Genomic DNA, 15824 nt, shown 5'->3' with positions numbered 1-15824 from the left:
CTGTTCTTCCAGACACCCTGGGTTAGATTCCCAGCATCCACATGGTGGCTCAGAAACATCTGTAACTCCAGTTCCAGGAGATCCAATGGCCTCTCTGGTTTCCAATGGCAGCAGTTACACACATGGTACACTTTAATTCATTTAAAGTTAGAGAGAGAGAGAGAGAAAAAAAAAACCAACCAAGTGTGTGTGTGTTAAATTCCTGTCTCCACCCGTGATGGGGAAACAGGCAGTTCACTAGGGTGGACACAGGACATAGGAACCCTGCCCTCCAGAGTCCATCTCTAGTGTGTCCTGAACCTCTCAGCCAATCGGCACCCAGGCTTCCTGACCCCGCCTGCAGGACAGAAAGGAAACCACAGAGGGTGGGGCTGAGGAGGAAGAAGTGGGGGGGCAGGTGAACAAGCTGATGAAACAGAGACCAGTGAGCGGGGTGGAGGTTGAGCCGGCCATGGAAGTCTTCCTTACCCCAGCAGGCCCCTTCTTACCCCAGGCCTTGCTAGGAACTCTGAAAACCTCGAGGATGCCTAAGCCCAGACCAGACCAAACCACAGCCGGATTCCCCACTCAAGCCTGTCGGATTCCTGCACTACTTGTTTCAGAAGGGCTGGCTTCTAGTCCTGACTCCAATAACAGTAATAGGCTCCTTTGTGGTACCAATAATGGAGGTATGAGTCAGAGAAGAGGCAGAGGCAGAGGCAGAGGCAGAGGCAGAGGCAGAGGCAGAGGCAGAGGCAGAGGCAGAGGCAGAGGCAGAGGCAGAGGCAGAGGCAGAGGCAGAGGCAGAGGCAGAGGCAGAGGCAGAGGCAGAGGCAGAGGCAGAGGCAGAGGCAGAGGCAGAGCAAGAGGCAGAGGCAGAGGCAGAGGCAGAGGCAGAGGCAGAGGCAGAGGCAGAGGCAGAGGCAGAGGCAGAGGCAGAGGCAGAGGCAGAGGCAGAGGCAGAGGCAGAGGCAGAGGCAGAGGCAGAGGCAGAGGCAGAGGCAGAGGCAGAGGCAGAGGCAGAGGCAGAGGCAGAGGCAGAGGCAGAGGCAGAGGCAGAGGCAGAGGCAGAGGCAGAGGCAGAGGCAGAGGCAGAGGCAGAGGCAGAGGCAGAGGCAGAGGCAGAGGCAGAAGCATCTCTTGAGTTTGAGGCCAGCCTGGTCTACAGAGCAAGTTCCAGGACAGCAAGGACTACACAGAGAAACCTTGTCTAGAAAAACTAAGCGACCAACCAAAAGAAACAGGGGGGTGGGGGGCAGCTAACAAAAGCACAGCATCCTGTTGGGAGGGTGCTTGCCTCTCCATTACGCTCTTTTCAAGCACCCCTCACTGAACCCCTAAAAGAACCTGTGGCAGGGAGCTACTGGGAGCCCACTTTCCAGGTGAAACCCCAGCTTGGAGAATGTGTGGGTGACAGGTTGACACTCATCTAGCCTGTCTATTTAATACCCACTGAGCAAGGCACAGAGCCCAGATACAACAGAGAACTCACACGGGAGCGGGTGCTCAGGCCAGGCCTGCTCATCTCTGGGGGAACCTCCTTCCTTCCTCCCCAGGGAAAGTGCTTGCTGGGGCAGCCATGCACCCCCATTTCCTGCACCTTACCAATTTTTCTCCCTACTGTTGGGGTTGGAACCTGGGTGGGGGTGGGGGGAAGGTGTCTTGAGTATGCCTGGCAAACTCTACACTAAGCTATGACTTCTTTTTTTTGTTGTTTGTTTTTTTTTTTGTTTTGTTTTGTTTTTTGTTTGTTTGTTTTTCGAGACAGGGTTTCCCTGTGTAGTTCTGGCTGTCCTAGAACTCACTCTGTAGACCAGGCTGGCCTCAAACTCAGAAATCCACCTGCCTCTGCCTCCCAAGTGCTGGGATTAAAGGCGTGCTCCACCGCTGCCCGGCTGACTTCATCTTTCATTCAGCAAACTTCTTTGTGGTCTTGCAATATCCCCAGAGAGTCTTTTTCCTCCCCTACTCTCTCAGCTCCCAATGTATTTGTGTATTTTTTATTTTTTTTATTCTTTTAATTAAAAATTTATTTTAGTCTCGAAAAACCAAAAAAATTTTTTTTTTTATTTTATATGTATTGGTGTTTTGCCTGCATTGTATGTCCATGTGAGAATGTCAGATCTTGGAGTTACAGACAGTTTTGAGCTGCCATCAGGGTGCTGGGATTCAAACCTCAGTCCTCTGGAAGAACAGTCAGTGTTCTTAACTGCTAAGCCATCTCTCTAGCCCTTCAGCTCCCAACTTATAATAACAATTCTGTTCCACAGACAGATCCAGGCTGAGCTCAGCTGAAGCCAGGCCTGAGGACTCCAACTTTCAACATCTACAGAGGAGATAGACACTTAAGCACAGCCTAGTGCAGTGGTTATGAACTGGAAGTACCTGGGTCTCCAAAGACAGGGGCTGGACAGGGGTACCCAACTGTTCCCCGTTAAGTGTGGGGTTCCATTCCTCCCGGAATAGACACCATAGAGACACTCATACCCCAGCTAAGATCCCTGAGGAAGGGGTCCTAACACCCCGGCAGCTGTGAAACCTGCCTCGCTTCCTCTCTGGGCTTAGATGGAAGCGGCTGAGACAAAGGAACTGGAGGAGAGAAAGGAATACAAGAGGTCAGAGTCTGTAAACCCCAGTGGCCGCCACAACGCCTCAAGGCTATACATTGCTCCTACCCCCTACTCACCTTCCAGCAGGTACCAGGCCCAGCTCTCAGCCTCATTGTGGGACTCTTCAGTGGACCCTGTGCCAACAACCAAACCTGTTTGAGAGCATCTTTGTGTGCCTGGAGGAAGTGGCTGACAACTTCCCTGAGAAATACAATTTATTCAGGCCAGCCCAGCAGTAAACACCTCACCCAGAGGCAGGGCCAGGACAGAAGCATTTCTGTATGCTGGGCCCAAGGGTTGGGCCAGCATTCCCTGATGGCTGGAAAACAGGAAGACTTGACTCTCAGAAAGGAACAGTATAGATCCCTTCAGGACCAGGGTTCTGACACTGACATTCATGGCGAGGGCATAGGTGCAGGACGTCTAATGGCATGGAGAGCTGGCCAACTACCATGAATGAAAAGTCCTAGAAAGAAGCCACGCCTAAGGAGACGGCCCACCGCCAAAATCAGTCTATCTTGGGTTAGCTGTAGCTTCAAACACCCATCTCCTGACTATCTTTGTAGAACATCCTATAGCTAACAGATAAAAACCTTTGAAAGCCATTAACGTAGCAGATCACTGGCTTCTACCACCCCAAAGCTCTATCTCAGGCCTGTAGGAGAGCTTCCCCCTCTCGTTTTACCCACCTCTCTGATGTCCCCACTAATGTATTTTAAACTTGCCTGGATTCACGACTTTATTTGTGCTGCAAACTATAAAACTTCATAAAACTGTTTCCGCACTGGATCATGGAATTTGGGGGTAACATGAACCTCTGGTTCCTGGGCATGGTCACTCAAAATGGCACCAGAAGAAACTATTCCCATTAGGATGAGAACTTTATTATTATCATTAATTATTATTTTGCACTGATACCACCTATACCAGGGTGGGACAGGACCACCCAAGCAGAGGACTACCACATTTTAAATTGTGGATTGTGGACACTGAGAGCCAGTGTGTTCTAAGCCCCAGGAGGATCCTCTGAACTCATACACTCTTGTGAGGTAGAAACTACTCTACTGTCTTTATTGCCTGGGAAACTGGGGTCAGATCTGCTGGCAGGACCCCCGTCTCACCCACTACCCACTGATGCTCTATTCCTACCCAGAGCCCCTCAGCATGACCAGGCCTGAGGAAACGATTTGGCTTCCAGCCTGCATCCTTGGCTCAGAGATTTCCCTCTCAGCTGGCCCTCCTACTTATGAGGCTTCTGGGCCACCAGACACTGGGGGCAAGGGCAGTGCTGTGGGCCAGGTGCCAGGTCTCTAGCCACTCCTGGGAAAATGGGTAGGAGGCCACCGGAATCCTTGGAACGGCAGGTTCTGTCATCTGTGGGATCTGGTACAAAAGAAAACTGAGAAGATCCTTGTTAAAAACCAAGACCTAAAATAAGGAATTTCAAGTTTGTAGTAGGAGGGATTGAACTAAGCACAGGGCTCTGGGGGACTGTGCAGGTTACACCCAGAGGGTCCTGAACTCTGAAGCTGAGAGATAAAGCCCAGGGCTACATTCTTCAGTTTTCCAAAGGGGGAAGGAGGCGGAGCCTGAGGAGTGAGCTCTCAAGGCTGAAAGCATCCTAGCTCAGCCACCTCACAAAAGCTACCTTGTGCTACATACATCATCTGTGATGAACACCAGCTCCCTCCTCAGGGTGGCATCACACAGCAGGATGGTGGCTGTTTGGTACTGAAAAGCAAAGTTCAGAGAAAAGGCTGGCCCCGAGACTACTCCTTCCCGGCAGCACCCACCCTGAGCTGCATTCTGCCTTCTGTTTTACAGAGGAACCAAGTCCCACAGTTAAGAGACAGCCTGACTGGCAAAGACTTTGGAATCTGACTCATGGGGCAGGAAAATGGTGATGGGTGGAATTTCTTTCTCACCCTGAGTCCTCCCAGGCCCTGCTCTGTGCCTGCTGAGTGAGGGAAAGGTGGCTCTCCTGGGCCAGCACAGTCCTGTGGTCAGACCATAAGAAGCCCAGGCTTCTGGGATGCTGATATCCAGACAATTTAGGAAGAGCTGACAGTTGCGGGCCTAGAGAAGGGATGGAGGGCTCTGTCTGCCCTCCAGGAAACAGGTTACAGGCCTGTGTCCTAACTCCCATCCCACATCCATTACCACAGAGACACAGTGTCCAGAAAATACACATTTACCGGCACACTCCTGAGACAGTCCTGGGAGGCTGATGCTCACCGGCCCTCACACCCATCAAATCCCAAGTTCCAGGGTGCACCAACCAGGGCCACCAGCCTGAGAATGTGGCACCATGTGGCTGGAGATAGGTAGAGGAAAGATCAAGACTGGTGCAAAGCCATAATGCTGGTGAGGCGGGGCCATCGATCGGCCCCAGGGCAAAGGCCACTTAAACCTGAAAGTGGGACAAACCCCAAGATGAAGACGTGGATTCTCCTGGGAGCAGAGGTGGTATAAATGGCACCCTCTCAACTCCCCTTCAAGTCACAAGGCCTGAGATTCCTCTAAGTATACCCAGTATTGGGTAACAGAGACCTCAGGTTCCACCTGGTGTCAGGTAGAAGGTGAAAGTCACAAATGTTTATATTGGAGCCATGCTGGCCTGGAATGGGTCACAGGCCTGGTGGTCACTGGCAACAGGAACTACTTGGCCCTCCAGGACGGGTGGGCGAACACGATGGGCCGCTTCTTGGCCCAGCGGGAGAACACAGCCTTCTCAGTAATGAAGCGATGAGCGCTCCTCGGTGCCTGCTCATGTAGACGGTACATCTGACACTCATCTAGCCGGCCCTTCTCGAAGTAGTGGTAGGGCACGGAGCGGGGATTCTTCTCACTGTTGGGAGGGAACAGGGTCAGGTGAAACAGACACAAGGCCTCAGAGCTGCCCAGGTATGGGATACCCACGTCTGGACAGGTGGCAGAGGCCAGCAGGCAAGAAGCCCATGGGGCCAGGACTCAGAAACTGTTTCTTGCAAGCTGGGTGAGCAGAAAGGCACCCCTACAACAGACCACCTGAAATCGGAGTCTTCGACTCTGATAAACTCACAAAAAGGGGTGGCGCCTAACTCCCATATTTGGAGCAGTCAGCTCTGCTCGCCCACCTGCCAGGAAGTACTCGGCTGGCCAGCAGTGACCGGGCCTAACCCTGCCATTTCCCTCATACACCCATGACACAGGTTCTGAAGGGAAAGGGTGAAATCTTTACTTATAGTAATATTGAAATATAAGAATGTAACATTATTATAATAGAATTCCATATCCCTATCTGAACTCCCAGTATTTAAGTAATGCCGCAACTAAATCTATCTATAGTGTTTTATTAAAATAGATATAGGCTCCCTGGGTGAGCACTTTATCAGGTAAGTCTAACTCAAGGCCCACTTTGCCAAATTGTTTTTGTCAACTTAATTTTTTTTTTGCATTTATTATTTTTTTATTTGTATGTGGGGGGTGGGGTGAGTGGGTAAGAAGCTGCCACAGTGTCCAAGGCCTGGGATGTGAATCTTTCTACCATGTGGGTCCTGGGGAGTTTTTGTTTGTTTGTTTTATTTTATTTTATTTTATTTTTTTTGAAACAGAGTTGTTCTGTGTAGCCCTGGATATTCTAGAACTCCCTCTGCAGACCAGGCTGGCTTTGAACTCAGAGATTTGCCTGCCTCTGCCTCCTGAGTGCTGGGATTAAAGGCATGCTCACAACCTCCTGGTTCTTAAGTGTGAACTCTGTATTTGCCAAGGTCAGGCAGCAATGTCTCAAGGTTAGATACAATGGCTGAGATGGTTCACTGACCTGAGAGATATACAAGTCTTTGTTTTGGTTTGAGTTTTTTAGAGGGGCTCAAAAGCTGTTCGGGGAGGGGAGTAGCCTTGGACTTAATGTGAAGCCAAGGTTAGCTCTGATCCTGGTTCTCCTGTCTCCACCTCCTAAGTGGGATTACTATGCCCAGCTAAAGGTTACACTTTTTCCCAAAAGCCTGCCCTGGGGGGTGTCTGTGCCTGGGTCACCCTTCATGAAACCCACACAGCTCACAGACCCTCTGGCTCACGGCTTCACGCCTCCCCCTCCTTCCCTGCCCCCTGCCCCCAGCCTGGGCGCCAGTCTAACCTGCAGTAACTATCACTGACCATCCCGTAGACCACGATCTCCTCGCACAGCTCCAGGGCCAGAATCATGGTGAACCAACCGGTGCTGAGGAAGGAACCTGACTGTCTCCTGAGGAGGATGAGATACCGATACCGTCAGCGGACCCCACCCATATCCCCTACCCGCCTTGACGACTAGAAACGGGTCCCAGGGAGGATGGGAAGCAGCAGAGAGGCAGCCTGCCATCGCAGTGGGTCAGAGGTGGAGCTGGACACAAACCCAGCCCTGTTCAGTTTGGCTGCCTGAGAGGAGGATAGCATCAGGGTCCTAGAGAACTTGACCTGGGGAGCCCGCAGGTGCAAGAGAGCGCAGTGGGCAAAATCAAGGGAGTTGTCTTCTCTTTTAGCCTTGCCTCTCCCGGGGCACCCAACTCACTCTTGAAACTCTCAGCCTCAGTGACCCAGCTGTAAAATGTGGACATTTGAAGGTGTTTTGAAGAGGGAACCCCGCCAGCCTTGCCCACCCTGCCCCCACCCAGCCCACCTGGGTAAAGGGTTGTGATAGCCCCAGGCCTCAGCTCTCTTGAGTGACAGCTCTGGGTGCCCTCCAAGCAGAAGGTCACCCCCTCTGCCTCTCCTGAGGGTACAGGCTGGCTCACCCAGTCAAGCTGAGCAGCCAGCATCTGCCCCACCTGGAGCTAACACTTTCAGGGAGGAAACACATAAATAGTGTAATGTCACATGGTGTCAGCTGCTAAAGAGACTGGAAAAAGCTTGAGATGCAGACCCCCACGGCAGGCCACTCTTGCACAGGGGATGGTCAGGGAGGGCTTTCCTGAGGAAGTCATAGTTTATCCAGACCAGAGCGGCAAGAAGCGGTCAATCTCGGGAACACTGGAAGAATGTTCTAGACAGAAGGAACAGAGCATGTGCAAGGGACTGCAGCTGGGGACAAGTCTGAACAACTGAGGACGGAGGGACAGGGCACAGGTATGTAATGAGGTGCCTCGGGAAGTCCTGAGGGATTAAAGAGACATCTGATGTAGAATGCTCAGCTCAGAGCCTTAGACCAAAAGACAGTTGGTGTTAATGGTTTGCTTGGTTGGTTGGTTTTGCTCATTTTTGAGAAAGGCTCACGCCGCCCAGGATTAACTGAACTGGACTCCCTGAGTAGCGCAAGATAACCTTGAACTCCTAGCCACCCTGCCTCTACTGAATGCTGAGATTACATCCTGAGAGCTGGGATTACAGAGGCATGCAAGGCCAGTTTATTCAGTGCTAGGAATGGAATCCAGGGCCTCATGCATGCTAGATGAACGGCAGAGCCACACCCCCAGCCTGAAGTAACTCTTACTTCAGTTATCTGGAATGGACCTCAGAGACCACCTCAGACCTTAAAGCACTTTCCTAGCAGAAAGAGGCTTTTAGAGAAGGCAAGCTCCAGATGCCAGGGGTCCCCCAGCTCACCGGTTCTTGCCCGTCTCATCTTGGAAGATCTGGTCGCAGTAGGCCATCATGCGTTCAGTGAAAGTGTACACTTGCAGGCCTGGGTACATCCTGGTGAGCTGCAGCAATGTGCGGTAGGTGCGGCCGCCCAGCATCCGGTCCATGTGCCTGCCCTGGCCCCACACCACGTACAGTGTGTCTCGGGCATGCTGGAAATAGTGCGAGTAATTGCGCAGAAGTAATGGCACACTTGTGTGTGAGATCACGCGCAGAGTGCTGCGCTGGCCTACGTCCTCCTCAAAGCCCACAGTGGGTGCCTGGTTCATGCGTAGCACGCACTCTGCACCATCGATCTGGGCACCCAGGCCAGAACCCAGCATCTGACCGGAGCTGGACACTACCGCACAGCTGTGGCACAGTTCTCGGATAAGCGGCTACAGAGAGGGAAACAGAGAGAGATCAGGAACCCTCCACACAAGCTGCTATCCCCTTGTCCGCCCCCTCACCTCTCCACACCCACCTCCGTCATGCCCACTAACCTGTCTGATAATTGGATCAGTTCCAAGGACTAAGATCTACTGTGTTTTTTTTGTTGTTGTTTTGTTTTAGTTTTTTAAATCTGTATATGTACATGCTTGTGTGCACAGGTGTGGGTGTGCTTGCATACGAGGGGCGCAGTCATGTGCGTGCACAGACATGGCTGTGCCTGCGTGCGAGCGTGGGGGCACGGTCACGTGCCGGAGGTTGACTGCGTGCGTGCGTGGGGGCACGGTCACGTGCCGGAGGTTGACTGCGTGCGTGCGTGGGGGCACAGTCACGTGCCAGAGGTTGACTTTAGGTGCTTTCCTCAATCACTCTCTATTTTCTTTTTTTTTTTGTTGTTGTTGTTTTTTTTTTTTTCAAGACAGGGTTTTTCTGTGTAGTCCTGGCTATCCTGGAACTCACTCTGTAGACCAGGCTGGCCTCGAACTCAGAAATCCGCCTGCCTCTGCCTCCCAAGTGCTGGGATTAAAGGCGTGCGCCACCACCGCCCGGCACTCTCTATTTTCTTGAGCCAGAGTCTCTCACTGAACCAGGATTTTGCTAATTCTGATAAACTGGTTGGCGAGGCAGCCCCAGCCTCACAGTGTCCGCCTCCCAGCACGGGATTACAGGTGCACGCTGGGTACCTGGCTCTTACATGGATGCTCAAGACTGGACTCGGGTCCTCATGCTTCATAACCAACTGAACCCCCTACCCAGGCCCCAGGGTGTTTTGGTTTTTGTTTTTCGGGGTGGGACACATGCCACAGAACCCATGTGAAGGTCCAAGGACAGCTTACTTGAGTCAGTCACCTCCACCATGTGCGTTCCATGGGGAGAACTCGGGTCATCAGATTTTGTAGCAAGTGCCTGCACTCGTTAGGTCATCTGGCTGGCCCCAGTTTTCATTTGTAATATAAAGTCTCACTTTCTGACTTAGGCATGACTTGGACTTGTGGCATTTCTTCTGCTTCAACTTCCCAAATGCTGGGGCTGTAGGTGGCAACTGCCATGTTTGCCCACCTGGCAAGCCAGACACAGGAAAACGACTTTCCTAAGCTTCCTTATCATCTCATCCAGCACTGTTGCCGGTCCTACGCCCTAAAATGTCCCTACCTTATTGGGACCTTATTAAAGTCACAGGATCAAATATTTATAAAGCCTTTAGAATGGTCTCTGGCACTGACTGCATGTTCATGTATTTGCTAAGTAAACAGGAACCCCAAGGTCTTCAGAGTCACTGAGGCCCCTTCCTGCCCTGCCCAAGCCTAACCCATACTGTACTGGGTTTTTAATAGAAGAATCTTCAGTAAGAGGGGTCTTCCATGTCCAGCCCATGCCAGTTTTGGTAGTCTGGTTCTCCGCCTGAATCCTGGCTCCATCCCTTCCTAGTACTATGGGCCCAAGGTAAGGCGGTGTCGCCCCTCATCTGGGAAGTGGGCGTAAAAACACCTGCTTGACCCTCTTGTGAGAACACAGTAGAACAGGTACAAGGAAATAAGGAGCCAGGGACACGGGACGGACTTGGGGACGGGCTTGGGGACGGGCTGCCCAAGAAAAGGAAGCTAGAACACAGTGGAGCGGAAAGGTCTCCTCTCCGAGCTTCAAGCCTCTCCTAGCACGTTTGAAAGCCAGAGAGGGCTGCAAAGGGCACAAGAGGACTTCTGGGAGAGACAGGAAGAGTTCTGTGTCACCACGGTGAAGGCTATTCATACTCTCCTACCTCTGTCAAAACTCACTGGCTGAGCATGGTGGCATAAACCTTTAGTTCCAGCCCTCGGAAGGCAGAGGCAGGTAGATCTTGGTGAGATCTAGGCAGCCAAGGCTACAGAGCAAGTCCCAGGCCAGCTAGGGCTATGTAGTGAGACCCTGAAGTGTTTCCTTGTAACTGGTGAACTCGGTTAGAATCTGTCAACTTGTACACCTACATGCTGTGTGGATATACATCCAGGTGGAAGCCCGAGGTTGATACATAGTGTCTTCCTTGACCATCTGTAGTTATGAATCTTGAGACAGGGTCTCTCAGCATATACCAAGAACCCTGCTCTGGCTAGTCTGGCTAGCTAATTTACCCCAAGGATCCCATCTCTGCCTCCACCAAGAAGGGATTACAGCAAGTTGCCAGGCCAACCTGGCTTTACGACTGATCCGTTTCCCGGATCCCACCCTGCTTCTTTTTGAGACAAGGTCTTGTGTACAGAGACTGTCTGAGACTTAGGTGTTGGAACTGCAGGTATGAGCTGCTACCCAGACCTCAGGCCCTGTTTCCTATTCGTTATGCCACCCAAGAGGCAGACATCAGGCAGCCTGAGTGCACACTGAGCGAGGACTGTTAAGGCTCTGACGAAAGTGCTGGGCCCTCACCTGGAGGAACTCGAGTTTATAGAGCCATGTAAAAGATTGGTTCCACTCAATAAAAGACATTGTGAAATCCCACTCTGGTCTTTTTTTTTTTTTTTTTTTTTTTTTTTTTTTTTTTTTTTTTTTTTGATAAGATGTTGATTTAAGAACTCATAAATCCATTTTCTGTACTACAGTATTAAAAAAAAAAATAGTGGGGGCAAGCCTGTAATCCCAGGACTTGGGCATTTGGCCAGACAATCAGTTCAAAGTCACCTGCCACATGGCAGATTCCAGGCCAGCCAGGGCTATGTGAGACCCTCTCCTGAAAAGAGAGAAAACAAAAGACAAAACAAAAATACTTCCTTGTTGTACCCTCAGTCTGGGCCGGTCCTGGCAGTGGCAGGTTGTCCTCTTGCTAGTGACCATCGGCCCCATCCATCAAGGGTCGTGAGATCAGCCCTCACAGGGCCAATTGATTTCCCTTATTACAAGAGGGAAAAAGTATCCGTGTTGACATTCAAAACCTAGATTTCCCACTTAAGAAAAACAAATGGAGACCGGGGAGAGGGGTCAGGGAACAATGAGTCCAATCTCAGACCCTGAGAAGGAAGAGAGGGGAGGGAGAGAACGACGGAGGGAGGGAGAAGGGTAGGTGAATGAGCTGGGCACTGTGGCATGAGCCTGTAATCCCAGCACCGTGGAGGCAGAGACAGGTAGATCCCCATGGGGCACTCGCCAGTCTAGAGCCACTTAATTCCAGACAGTGAGAGAAGCAGTCTAAATCAATCAATCAATCAATCAATCAATCACCAGTCAATCAATTAATGTGGAGAATGCCTGATAAACAAAACCCAAGGCTGAACTCCCACATATCCGATCCATACACAAACATGAAGCTATAAGGGCCTGCGTGTCTAAAGGAGCTCTGGCCGCTCGACGGCAGGCTGGATAGTGTCCACCCAGGACACCCTGTCCCTGTCCCACCTGGCCATTCTTGGGGAGTGGAGAGCTCACACCGCCAAGAGTTTTGTTGCCTTCGTTTCAGTTTGGTGTTGGTCCTGGGGACTGAACTTAGCACTTAACACTGACTGAGCTGCAGCCCCCAGGCCAGCCCAGCCAAGATGTTTTCATTCCTCCTTCAAATCCTCACACCACAGCTGGGCACTGGGCACTGTGTGCTCTCTGCCAGTCACCCTTCAAATCCTTGCCACAGACCAACATAGACAGGGATTGGGGACATGGCATGGCAAGTCTCCAGCAAGCCAGGGCTTCTGAGCATGGCCCTAGGCCCACCAAACTAAGAACCAAAATTGTAGCACCAATAACTATACAGGATGGCTTTTCGAGAGCAGGTAACTGTGAACCGTGACACACCGGACCTCTGCTATTAGGGTCAAAGTTGTGAATGTCCCTGCACCACACTAGGTGGAGCAAATATGGAGAGGTGGACACCATGGACGGGAGTCATGGCTGTCTTGTCACTCTCGGTGTCCCTGTCTCATGACTCCCGGGATCATATATAACCTTGACCTATGCTGCCACACAGTGACAGACTTCCTGCGGGAGCTAAGCCATGTGTGTTGAGCATATGATATGGAGACACAGAAGTCTAAACACTTCTTGTCTTCCCAAGTTATCCCCAGTGGGCACCCCCCCCCTTTCATTCCCAGCATGGAGTTGGGGGGTACCCAGGCAGTGTCTGCTTATTATAAAACCAGTTCTCTTAGACCTTGAGTGCTGAGAGAGGACAAGTGACTGGCAGAAGTCACACAGCTGGTGAGCAGCGAAGCTAAGCTCAGAGTCCAGGCTGGCTTGCCACCAGCTCAGTTCTCACTGTTTCTCACCGTTTCCTAGAGCTGGTGACCCGTCGGCTCCCTTAGCATCCCTCGGCTGACTCACCTTCCCGTCTGGCACGCTGCTGTAGCCACTGAAGTGCAGGGGCCCTGGCACAGTGGATCTGGGGGCTGCAGGGAGGTGGCGGTCGAGGCAGGCTGCCAGGCAGAGGGGCAGGCAGGCCCAGCAGCACAGGAAGACAAAGACAGCAGACACTGTCAAGGTGCACAATACGAGGAGCAGAAGGCGGCCCTGAGGAGACAGTGGTCACGTGCCTGTGCCTGCGCCTGCGGGGTACTTGCGGGTAACCCCCAGTCTCCCCATGCGGAACCTCTACAGCTCCATTGGTGAGACTTTTTTCAGGGATGCCTAGCTCTTGGCCCTCGAATCTAGAGACAAGCCCCCCAAGTTCCCTCTTCCAGGTCAGGACACTCAGCTGGGATGAAGTCACTCAGAGCCACACAGCAAGGGTACAAATTCCACATTGCAGAACCCAAATTCTCACCTAGAACCAGCAGAGATACACTATACAGTCTGGGGTTTCAATGGCCTTCACCCCAGGCCACTGCCCCCCATGGCCCTACCTCCGTCATCCTACCCTCAACTGACCCAGTGTGTCCCCTTGGTTGGCTGGACAGTCCAGGAGGTGGAAGGGGACTTGAAAGCATCACTTAAGAAATGTCTTCAGGCCGGGCGGTGGTGGCGCACGCCTTTAATCCCAGCACTTGGGAGGCAGAGGCAGGCGGATTTCTGAGTTCGAGGCCAGCCTGGTCTACAGAGTGAGTTCCAGGACAGCCAGGACTACACAGAGAAACCCTGTCTCGAAAAACCAAAAAAAAAAAAAAAATTAAAAAAAAAAAAAAAAAAAAAATGCCTTCAGGGGCTGGAGAGATGGCTCAGCGGTTAAGAGCACTGACTGCTCTTCCAGAGGTCCTGAGTTCAATTCCCAGCAATCAACCACATGGTGGCTCACAACCATCTGTAATGGATCAGATGCCCTCTTCTGGTGTGTCTGAAGACAGCAACAGTGTAGTACAGTATACTCACATATATAAAATAAATAAATCCTTTTTAAAAATGCCTTCAAGGACTGGCTTGATGGTATAGTGGTGAGCTTTCATTGCTTACAAAGGAGCCAGGCTCCAAGAACCCAGGTAGATTGACTCCTCACAACCACCCACTATTTAGACAAGTAGATAAAATGGATTAGATATGTCTATCTATTCTAATAATAATCTAAATATCAAATCTAATAATAAATATGGTAACTCATCCCTTGCCTGAAGCAGAACTGTTACAAGTTTGAGGACAACCTGGGCTATAATTTACACAGTGAGTTCCAGGCTAACCTGCGCTACAGACTGAGATACTGTTAAACAGATAAACAGAAAAGGCTTTCAGTAGTTGGAATGCTTCAGCTCAGCCACTCCCACTTCTAGAAAAGCTATACCAAAAGCCATTGGAAGAAGCCTTCTGGGCTGCTCACCTGGGGGTGGCCTCCTGCACACTCACTGAAAGCACCCAGCAAGGTATCTGCCACTGTGTGCTGGGCCATCTCAATACCTGTGACTCTCAGAATTCCAGTTTTCTAGGCCTACGGCCATTCCAAAGCAAACACTAGGAGCTGGTCAGTATGCCCAGAAAGCCAGAGGTGCAGAACAACCCCCAGCACATCCTGCCAGGGGCCCACCCTTCCTTGTCTGTCCATAAGCCACATCAGTTGCTAAAAATAAGTCTTCTCTGTGTGGCCAGCTGTCCAGGAGATGGGGTTCACAGCTCCTAAGGCCTCCGGCTCTGCACAACAACTGGTCCGCTGCCCAAAAGGGACCAGAGACCTTGAATCAGGCAGTGGTAACTAATCTTCACACCCCAGCATTCAGGGAGCTCACAGTAAAGACAAGAGTAGCTGACCTGAGCCTTCAGACTCAGTCTCACACCCCCCTCTCAACTGGGTGACATTTGGGTTACTTCCATTTCTAGGTGAGAAGAACAAACTGAAACCAAAAGGGGAATACACCGGCCTGGGGTCACACAGCCTCAGGCGCAGGAGCAACCACTAGGGCTGTGGGAGAGGCTCTGAGCTTCATACCCCTGACACCAAAAAGGGATGGGAGGATCACTATAACTCTGGGCGTGGGAAGGCAGCTGCAAAGCTCTGCCCTAGTTGCCCCCAAAATCCCCAGGCAACTTTCGTTCTTCCCTGTCACTTACCGGGGCCTTCATGCTGTCTCTGCCCTCAGCAGTCTGGAGGCTGCTGTCTCCAGAGCTTGGGACGAAAAAGGCTGGAAGCTGGTCCCAGGATATGAGGGAAACTGAGGCGAGGGAAGAGACAAATCCAGGTCAAGGAAAATGGGCCCAGGAACCAAAAGCCTTAAAGTCTCCAAGCATGTGACAACGTGCCCCATCATAAAGGCCGCGGGTTCAGAGACTTTGCCAAACCAATCCCCATTATGCAGATGGGGAAGGAGAGGCAAAGAGGAGGCGCTCTCGGCTCAAGGTCATCCATTCGGTCGGAGGCAGGCAAAGAAAGCCAGGAGCCAGACCCCATCCATCCCAACTCTCTACCGTGGGGTGATGGAGAGGCCTGGGGCAGACAGGATGTGGGGTTTTCACCCTGCTAGCTTCCACCGTCCCTCCCCAAGCTGGGCGCTAACCGAACGAGTAGGTTGGAGGGCGCCGGGGTATCAGGATGCGCTGCTCGGAGCTCCATGTCCAGTGGGCCGGGCCAGAGGGGCTGGAACCGGGCCCCGGGTAGGAGGCGGTGCTGCGGCCGCAGCTTCGGAAGCCTGGAAGCTGAAGCAGCGCAGCCGGGAGTGTGGGAGGGGCCTCCGGGAGGGGCGGAGGCTTTGCGCTCAGGGGGCGGGGCCTGCGCAGTGCTGGCGGGTCGTGCGTGGCTATCTCTGAGAACTCCGGGCCGGGGGCGAGGTCTCGACGTCGAGGGCGGGGCCTGTCTAGTTTGGCTTCCCACTCTAGTCCTTGTGTGGTTGGAAGGAGGAC

The 15824-nt window shown here is 52.0% G+C and overlaps 1 protein-coding gene across 4 annotated transcripts; it reads right to left on the bottom strand.

The window, feature by feature from the left end:
- Positions 1 to 3450: 3450 nt before the first annotated feature.
- St6galnac4 (ST6 N-acetylgalactosaminide alpha-2,6-sialyltransferase 4) lies at positions 3451 to 15649 on the bottom strand. 4 transcript variants are annotated; one of them, XR_013108521.1, is made up of 7 exons: positions 15482 to 15645; positions 15039 to 15139; positions 12894 to 13079; positions 8151 to 8563; positions 6706 to 6813; positions 4784 to 5436; positions 3451 to 4689 (listed from the first exon to the last, which is right to left on the bottom strand). XR_013108521.1 is itself a non-coding variant. In XM_034494020.2 (6 exons), exons 2-6 carry the CDS (start codon positions 15048 to 15050, stop codon positions 5247 to 5249), a joined length of 909 nt encoding a protein of 302 aa, XP_034349911.1. In that variant the 5' UTR covers positions 15051 to 15139; positions 15482 to 15645; the 3' UTR covers positions 4764 to 5246. The 4 variants fall into 4 exon arrangements, 3 of the variants coding, with proteins under 3 accessions (XP_034349911.1, XP_076784615.1, XP_076784616.1); XM_034494020.2 differs by lacking the exon at positions 3451 to 4689 and having other exon boundaries at positions 4764 to 5436; XM_076928500.1 differs by lacking the exons at positions 3451 to 4689; positions 6706 to 6813 and having other exon boundaries at positions 4764 to 5436; positions 15482 to 15649.
- Positions 15650 to 15824: the final 175 nt, after the last annotated feature.

The sequence above is a fragment of the Arvicanthis niloticus genome, chromosome 2 (assembly GCF_011762505.2).
Source record: "Arvicanthis niloticus isolate mArvNil1 chromosome 2, mArvNil1.pat.X, whole genome shotgun sequence".
Taxonomy (NCBI): Eukaryota; Metazoa; Chordata; class Mammalia; order Rodentia; family Muridae; genus Arvicanthis; species Arvicanthis niloticus.
Note: the sequence above shows the minus strand (reverse complement) of the source record. Positions and strands in the feature narration are given on the sequence as shown.